Genomic DNA, 9517 nt, shown 5'->3' on the forward strand with positions numbered 1-9517 from the left:
GTTTAGAAAAAAAGTCGTGCACAAGTTTCCTTTGAGAAAATCAGATTCTGACGTCTCCTCCCGTTCATCCAGGCTCTGAAGAAAAGACCCGGCTTCTCCAAAATCCTTCACGTGAAAGCAGACAGTCTCTGCTAACATCTTTTGTGCAGAATCTTCAAGTCTTTGAGAGGCGCCATCTTGGCTCCAGTCAATCAAAAAGACCCAGCCGTTTTAAAGCCGCTCCACGGGGTTGAATACGTCTGCAGCACTGACAGAAACAACAGAAGATCGCCATGATGAACCAGGACCGAGGCTCAATGTCCATACTCCACTAGTACAAACTTCAAACAGAAAAAAAAAATCTCTGTCACTACTTCAGTAAGGTGAAACCAGTATCTCCTTCATGTTGGTTATGACTGAAAACCAGTCAGGCATGACATCACTTGAAGGGCTTGTCTGAAACCTTACAGACTCAAATAACGCAACAAAGCTGTCAGATTCCTTTTTCTCAGTCGTCTTCTGCTTTCACCATGAAGATGGTGAAAAGAAAAGATCCCTCTTGTAACGCCTGGAGCCAGGTGACAGCGCTGTATTTAACTGTCTGCATCTACGCAATGCTTGACATAAACTACCTTCAACACCATCAGCTCGTTGGAAGGAGCACATTATGAGGCGTTCATACTTTTCAGAGAAGTACATAAAACGGTGGCAGGAGCAAGAAATTATAGAGAAACTGATTTCCTCAAGAGATCTTGAGCTCTCAAGGTAAAGAGTCTTGAGAAAGGAGCTTTATGTTTGTGTGCGTGATCCGAATAAATGCTTTTCCGCCCAGGACAGAGACAAGCTGCACCAGCTCCAGGCACAGCGGAGAGAGCAAGGACAGCCTCCCTATTACACACTTGACAGTCTTCTTAGCCAATTGCATGGCAGCAATGCATTTCCCTTCTTCTACCATCCTCTCTGCTTCCCCATGTGAACATCGTCGTGTCACAAACCTGGACTCTAGTGTTTTTTGACAGTTGTAGAAACTCTGAGAGAGCAGGGCGCGATGTCTGATGCTGCTCAGGCTGGAAGGATGATCCATAATGCATTTCTCTCAAAAACTAGTGCCATTTGTAACAGTGTCTGTCCTCATTCCAGTGAGCGTTTTCTCCAATGTGCCATTAATGAGAGAGGAGGGACCATGTACAGTGAGGCAGGTGTTTAATCCCTTCACATCATCACTTATTGGAGTGTAAGCAGCTCTCACTGAGCATAAGGGTATTTAATGTGGAACATGGTCTGCAGGTGCATACAGGTGTTACAGTGTTTATATATCATGTGACTTTCATACTTCATACTAAACAGTGCCATTCCTATTAATAGTGCTCATCGTGGCTGAGGCCCTGAGCAGTCCTTATCTTCAGCTGACATCCTCTGGCTCCCTCTGCTGGTTTTTTTCAAGCAGTTATGCAGCCAGTGGCCAGCTGTTATGATGGCAGTTTGCACTCTTTGAAGCACGGAACATGTATCACCTTAGCCATTTTGCAGCGCTCAAAACCAAGGGATCAGGTCTTCAGTATCTTTAAAAATTAGGAATATGATTTGGTGCACTTCAGAGTTTAGCCTTTGTTGGAGAAATTCTCAAGAAGTATGCGTAGCAATATTGAGGGTTAGTGTCCGCTCCTCTGTGCTGCAGATAACTTAAAGGGGGGGTTTCAAGAATTTTTCCCTGTAAAATCAGTTTATTATTCACAAGTAATACTAGTCAGTCTGGGAAAACTACAGTACAGTGTCTTTTGGCTTTGGGGGAGCTGTGCCAAGTGTGAGCAGCTTGAGAACTACAAATTAATAGCACAGAAAGTTGCATCAGAAGCTGGAGGGCATGCTGTTTTGGAAAATGTTTAAAGATTTGTCTACAAGAAGGTTTATATAAAGACTATTTATGGGAGTTTTTGGAGTTTGACCCACTCTAGGGACCAAAAGTCAGGATTTTTCCGCCTTTGCTGCATTGATTTTTTTTAAAAATCAGTCTCTTTTGAGTCCCCGAACAATATGAAAGTGCAATACGAAATCACAGAAGCTCCTATTAGATGCTTACAATCACTTTACGTTCAAGATATTGTGAACAGCATGTTAAAACAGGTTGACAAAATGATTCACACATCAGGCAGAACATCGCGTCCTTTCCCTTTGGACACCACAGGTTGCTTAACAAGTTGCTCATTTTACCTTAGAAACCTCATCTGTCTCTGTAAGAACATGCTTGTGGGCAGGGCACACAATGGAGCAAAGTGACAGTTTGCAGAAAAGCTGAGCAGTTGTTTGTCACAGGGGGTTCAGAGGAGAGCCAATGTTTTTTCTGCTTTATCTTCAATCTTGTGTCTATGAGGACTTGTGTAGCTGCATATTGTAGTGACGGTGTTCCAGGTGAATGTGTGAGAACAGTTGTGGGTGTCCAGTTATTCATGTTCTTCCAGTACTGCATATTATTATCCTACACTGGTACTGATTCATTTGAGGGAAGTCGGTTCGTGGACAAAGGTGTTTGCTGACACAATAGAGAAAACACAAAGCACTTGTTGATTTTAAGTTTTAGACAATCCTGCCTTCGCTATCAACTTCTCTGTACATAATGTTTGTAAAAAAGAAACAAAACAGAAACAAAAACAAGAAAAAAAGGACCAACATTTGATGTTATATAATATTAAGGTCTTACTTATGAGTGGAACAAGTTGAAGTTTACAGGTCTTCATTCTGTAAGCATTTTATCTCCAAAGTTGAATGAAAGATAAACATAGAGAATTATATTATGTATAACAGTAGTGTTGAAATTGCAGTTGTGTATTAGATACTTTATATTAAATGTGCATCAGAGTCATATAGAGATGGAAATTATTTAAGAAGAGGATAATTCAGCTATTTATTTCTATAAAAAAAAGAGCGATGTGTATAATGTTAGCATGTTTGTGTTCGAGCATCAATCATTAAGTTGCCTTCTTAACTGTTCTGCTACTGTGACGAGAAAAATTATTAGATGTTTAAAGAGCTTTGATTGCCTGCAGGTTAATTCTCTTTATTTGATCCAGTCTGTTGTTGCACTAGTGAGATAAAAAAAAAAAAGATATTTCAGATGTTTATTATAAGAGTGTTGTTTTTAATGTTCAGCTATTTCTCAGTATTTGACAAAATATGATGCACTTTTTTTCCTGAACACTTTTGTGGTCGTCGGTTAAGTCAAAAAACGACCATGGTTTCTGTCAGCGGGACACTTGGCGGCGTTTTCTGTCGTGGTGTGAAACCGAACGTTTACATGTTTGGTTTCATCGGAGGAAGATTCTGGAATTACAGCGAATACGTATGAACTTCTATGACTGAACAGACGTACAGTTTGCCTCTTTTTTTCTGAAACCATCTCTCATATCTCAAAAGTTAAACTGGTTCAAGAAGATTCAAGTGCTTTTTAGGTTCATTGCCAATATGACCTTATGCTCACCTTCGTTTTTGTTCCTGTCTTTGTTTTAGTTCTGAAGATTTCATGCTCATACCGTTAGATAACGTTTGCTTTATTGTGAAAATGGACCTGCTGAAGATGTAACAGAGCCTGTGTGCTCTGAAACTGCAGATTCGAGGTGCCAAGTACGCCAGAATCCTTTTTTGGCTCCACTCTGCCTCTCCAAATATAAAGCAGAATCATTTCTAATATATTTATTTTGATTCAGAAACTGAAGCATCACTTATAAACCAAGGTGCTTCCTCACTCTCATGTTTATTTCATATTTTAAATTAATCACTCCTGTGTTGCAGTTGTCATACTGTACAATTGAAAAACAGTGTCTGAGTGTTCATGTACCTCTCTGTACATATTTTATGTATGAATGATTGTACTCTGCCCGTTCATCTGAATAGTATTTTACACATTACCTCAACACTTATCTGGGCAATTAAGTGTGCAGTTTGTCTATGTACATTTTTTTTTTCATTTACGACTGCCATCGACAGGTACCACCCATGAACTTCATCCATGTTGCTACAACAAACAAAATGGATTCTGTCGCATAAAAAAATCTCCCAAAATATGATCAGCCTTCTGCGATGACTGCAATAGATGGAAATGTTTTACTACTCATTTTCACTCATTTGTTGTCATCAATAAAATTGCTTTAAATTGTATTTGTGTGTACTCTGCTACTTTTTAAAATAATGTTTAACCCTTTGAAACTTGGAGCAACGTCACTTTTCTTGTGCTGCTACAGCTTTTATAAGTATTTTAACCTTTGAACCCTGAGCACATTGATGCAATTTCTTTCAAAAAAACGTGAAAAAAAAGGCATTATCCAGAACTATGGTATTGTGTCTTGAAAGACACTTTTCTGTTAAATTCCTTAAATGTATTTTTTTTATGCAGAGCCTTTTGAGTACTATTAACACGACCCTAAGAGGGCCACAAACATTGCATATGATAAGCCTAGATACCAATGCAGGTAAGTGAGAAAATATTTCTTTGTAATTTTGGCATATCTTTGTTTAAGCTTGTATCCTGCAGTTAAATTGTATCCATATATTACAGCTTAGACTGCATCATTTGCACTGACAAGATTATCACCCAACTCTGCCACAGTTCCAACAACTTTTAGTTTTGGTTTGATATTTATGTTCCTATAGAGCATTTTTATGTCATACATTGTAACTTGTCTCAGCTAGAAACGCGCAGGTGAAAAGAAACAATGGCTCTGTATCAAGTGCTTAATGTTATTAGTTGATGAACTAGATCAAACATGTAGCAATTAAACAAGATTTTCTTCTCAAGATAGATGGCTTTAAAGGGTAGTCCATATTGAAAATACATTTATCAGGTGACCAGTAACATTACTTAAATTGATATATTCTATAATGGATATTTTGCCAGTTGTAGTTTGTTTGCATGTTAGCCAAATACTGATTACAGCGGCTTTAGCAACATATTAATCGTGGCTTGGGAGAAAAACAATTTACATAATGTTACTTTTTTATTTTTATAAATGGTATGAAGACACATTTTAAAGTGTTATAAAGCAGAAATTGTCTGAACCTATGTATACATTTTTAAATCATTGTCATAGTTTTTCTGAGTTTCCTGCTTGTTTATTTTTCAGTCTCCATCTGAGAGGAAAAAATTATAATTGCGGAAGCAGCGCTAAAATGATGAAGTGTAGTTTTAAAAGATACTAAACAGGCCGGGAGACACAGTGTTGACCAGTTTTCTGTGGGACAACAAAATCTAAAGTATTTACAAATCTTTTGGTCATTACTTATAATGATTAAAAAAATAATTACAAATCATTCATAATATTCAGACATTAAATATCAATATTTTACATGAATAAATGTGATTATTCATCATAAAAGGCTTATAAGTTATAAAATGCCACATGTAAACTGTGTGATGATGGAGGTTACATTAGGTTACATACATTTTTCTGTGGTAAAGTCAGAAATCTGTGTCTTTATTAATAGGCAAGGAGCACCCGAAAGTACCATCAAGTTCTGATTAAAAAAAAAAAAGACACCCAAAATCACCCAAATCAAAATCATGAAAGACATGAGCTGACCCTCTAGTAATTGAATGGTTAAGTCCTCTGTAGCCTCACGTGTTCCCCTGCTGGACTCGGGACTCCTGCCAGAACTTTGTCCCTGTGTTTCCCTCTCCACTTTCCAACTGCCTGAGTGGAAGAGGAGGGGGAGTACACTTCCCACAGAAAACAAGGTTTCAGTTTTAAAGCTTTCTTCACACAATCACAACATGAATGCAAACCCAGAGCAGCTGATTTCATAAAATTTCTCAATGAATATAATGTTTATTTTCACAGGTCTGTCAATCAATCTTTATATCAACAGTGACTCAAACATCAAGGTGTGATTTGATAATATTATGATAGAAAGTCTGGAACTCTGTGCAGATTTAACCTCACTTAGCTCACTGTTTTAATTTTACAGCAAACAAACCTATTTTCTGCAGTAGTTTCAAGCACATAATTTGAGCAAAAAAAGTTATGGCATTATCATAACAATCAATAATTTCAATATTGGGGAGAACACATAAAATGAGGTTTTGGGTCTACTTCAGCAGAATTTTTTTAGGATCTGGAGATTTTTTAATGCATTTAATTGTGCCTTTTCTGCATCAATTTATATTGTAAATGCTTTTTATTTTGTCAAAGTAAAAGTCTTCTGCAACTTTCATGTTTTTATTAGGGGGTGAAAAATACACGTAATAAATATTGAGGGGTACATGTCCCCTGTGTCCCCACCAAAATCTGCACCTATTATCATCACCATAATGGCAACGCCAAGCACCACAAAATAGAAGACAAAGTTAGGAAACCAGCTAGGATCCAGACATTTTTTTTCCGAAGTTAGAGTAGAAAAACACAAGTAAAAGAGTTAATGTTGGACTTACATTTATCAAATGGAAACAGAAACATGAAACCCAAAGTAGACATGTGTAGACAAAGTAGACAAAGTGGATGCTAATGTTGCCTTGTGCCTGCAGGATTTTAAATAAATGTTTATGTGTTACCCAGAACAACTTTTTTATGGAAGTAATGCATCAGCACTTTGTTTTTTTCCTCAAGTTTATCTCTCAAAAAGAACATTTCCTAAAGTAAAATCTGCAAATCCCATGTTGAGGCAGAGCTCTGCCATGAAATGCAACATGAGATCTGATTGGCTGTGAGTGAAAATGTTGGCCGGCTTTCCTTTGTTTGTGCCCTTGAGGTGTCAGGAGGAGAAGAAGCTCTTGTTACATCTTGCAGTGGATTACCAAGGTTTTGCTACTACAAGGCTCCAGAGAGCACCTTAACTGAAGTAAAGTCTTTTTTAATATAAATGTAGATTATTAATTTGTTAATTCAAGTTTTTCCTTTAGCATCTGTCTGTGGAGATTCTCAGTCATGCAGGCCATGGTTGTCTGAATCTGCAGTGTATTTAGAAATACATCTACTTACAATAATTATGTATTCATAAACCCCTGCTGAACCTGATCTATTTAATGCCCCTCTTGTTTTATTGTCCAGTATACTGTTATTGATGAATTGCCTCACAATCTTTTTCAAATATGTTGTCTTGTGTGGTTGCTGATGTCTTTTGTCTGTGTTTTTATATGCTCTCAGTGCAAGATAAATTCCCTCCGGGGTAATCAAGGTTTCATAATAATAAATAATAATAATAAATACTGGAGCTTGTAAAGACAAACCGGTGGCAGCTTCTCTCACATTCTCTGAAAGGTGCTGCAGACCCACACAGGTGTTTTCACTTGTGACTGATTAGACTTCTGCTCACACTGAAGTGTGCAGAGCTATGAAGATAACATGGGTGTTCTGCAGGCAAATCAGATTGTTTCTCAATTCAGAACTTTAAGGCAAACTGTCCACACTGTTACTTAGAATTGATCAGATCAGATTTGTGTGTCCAGATGGCACCAACCTATTTGATTGGATTGTTGTGATAACAACATGGTGTCAGTAGCCACGCTGATGATGTGGATTTCCAATGCAGAAGCATGAGAAATGGAGACTAACAACGTTTGCAGCATGCGAAAATGGATAAAAAACCATAGTGTCAGATTTATCATTATCGATAATCTACAAAAAGACAACACAGTTCAAGGCTGGATTACAAATCTTCTGAAAAGGGACACAATTGCACCAGAGCCGTGGCTGGAACTACACGATGGAAATGTTGACTTCTGGGCAAAATTAAGTAAGTTTCTAAGCTTTTATAATGACAGGAAATGATACAACATGTGTGACATTGGATGTTAAACTGACAATTAACCCTTTGAAACCTAAGCAAATTCCTTTGATTTCTGTCAAAAACACTGAGCACTGACAATGAGCAACTTAACCAGAAATGTAGTAACAGTTACAAGAAAATTACCTGAAAATAAACAAATAAAAACAAAAGTGAAAAACCAAAGGAGACAGGAAAATGACCTCAAAAAAAGTGCAGTAAAAAAAACTATTCGTTTTCTGAAACAGAATTTTAAATATATAAATATAAGAACATTAAATATACTTTTTCTAGACATTTTCTTCCTTTTTTGGAGGGGGGTAATATCTTATAATCTCCCAACAGCAATTTTTCAGGTCATTTTCTTGACACTTTTTTCTTTTCTTTTTTTCCCTTTTTTTGCATATGTCTTGTCATGTTGCTCTTTGTCTTTTCCCCAATGTTTTGTTTTTTGTTTTTTTTTAAATCAAAACAATTTTCTCAGGTTCCATGGGTTTGAATGCTTGGAAAAGGCATCTGAAAACAGCACAACAAAGCTGATGTCAATCCAGGTTCTAAAGGGTTAAAGTTGGTTAAAATGTCTGTTTTCAAACTGTGTGTAGTTTCTCCATTTTATTTGTGCATTGCATCATGGGAGAATGGTGTGCATCGACAGCCTACTCAAAAATCAACTGTACGTTGTGTGGTTTGATATACTTCATTTTGTGACCTTTCTACTTGTGAACACATGGTATACTCAAAAAAACTGCTTAGTAGAGTATACAGTAAAGATTTCTGATGAGGCAAGTGATGTTGTCTTTAGTGAGTGCGGACCCCTTTTTGTTTGATTTATGTCTGTAACGTGGCTGCTCATTAAAGTTGCCTTTAATTCAGTTGCAATTAAGTATCAGGAGAATGACAGAGATTTCAAGCAGGCACGGTCTGCACACACCCACACAGTCCTGAGAGGACAGGTCTCATCAGGCCAAAAAGTGAAAACACTTGTGTGCATGGACCAAGAGTGTGCAACTCTGAACATTTGAAACTGAGCTTGTTTTACAGAACTGAGTGTCTGTTTATCAGCAGACAAATAAACTATGTTGGCACCGTTGCTAATTGCTGGCTTGTTAAATTTTTGGATGCATGTCATGTTCTCACATTGGAACTTTGGTCTTTCTGTTCCTTCTCCTCCTCCAAGTTACCATCTGATGGTCCTTGATATTTATGGCTGGCAACAAGTCGACATCCAGGGAATGTAGTTCTGTCCTTGGCACTTGTTTGGTTTTGAATTGTCGGTCAAAAGACTAAACTTTGTCTGTTTCCCATAAGGACATATATTCTCATTCCTAAAAATATTACTGTCATTGATTTTATGTTCTCATGATCATGAAAATGTCACTTTATGTGCATTTAGAAATATCAGGAAATACCTAAAAATTTGTGTGAATGATGACTCTGGAGAAGCTCCAAAAAGTGAAGCAAAGTTTTTTTGGGATATTTTTGGACACACTGAGATGCCTCAATATGTAATGAAATCATATTGTTGTATTGCATTCATTCCAGAACAAAAAAGTACATCTATTCAATTTTGAGATATTGTCTGCAACTTCTACTTGTTGTGCTCCACAATATTTTGAAATATTGCACTTTTTTACTCCAATACATTTATCTGTAAGCTTGAGTGAATTTGCAGATTAACATTTTGCATCATGCACCACAGATTCCTTTAACTTAAGCGAAGGAAATCTGCTATTGTCATCTGCTTTTGTGAATGTTTTAGTGTAAAATAGTGTAAAAAAACAAGATAAAA

General features: G+C 37.0%; 1 protein-coding gene across 1 annotated transcript in view; it reads left to right on the plus strand.

Moving 5' to 3' along the window:
* fbxo41 (F-box protein 41) overlaps positions 1–2637 on the plus strand; it is a 46220-nt gene extending 43583 nt beyond the window's left edge. Inside the window, 1 exon segment of the mRNA XM_042485985.1 lies at positions 73–2637. Coding sequence (XP_042341919.1) covers positions 73–135 — 63 coding nt within the window. The 3' untranslated portion in view covers positions 136–2637.
* Positions 2638–9517: the final 6880 nt, after the last annotated feature.

This window comes from Plectropomus leopardus, chromosome 4 (genome assembly GCF_008729295.1).
Source record: "Plectropomus leopardus isolate mb chromosome 4, YSFRI_Pleo_2.0, whole genome shotgun sequence".
Lineage (NCBI taxonomy): Eukaryota > Metazoa > Chordata > Actinopteri > Perciformes > Serranidae > Plectropomus > Plectropomus leopardus.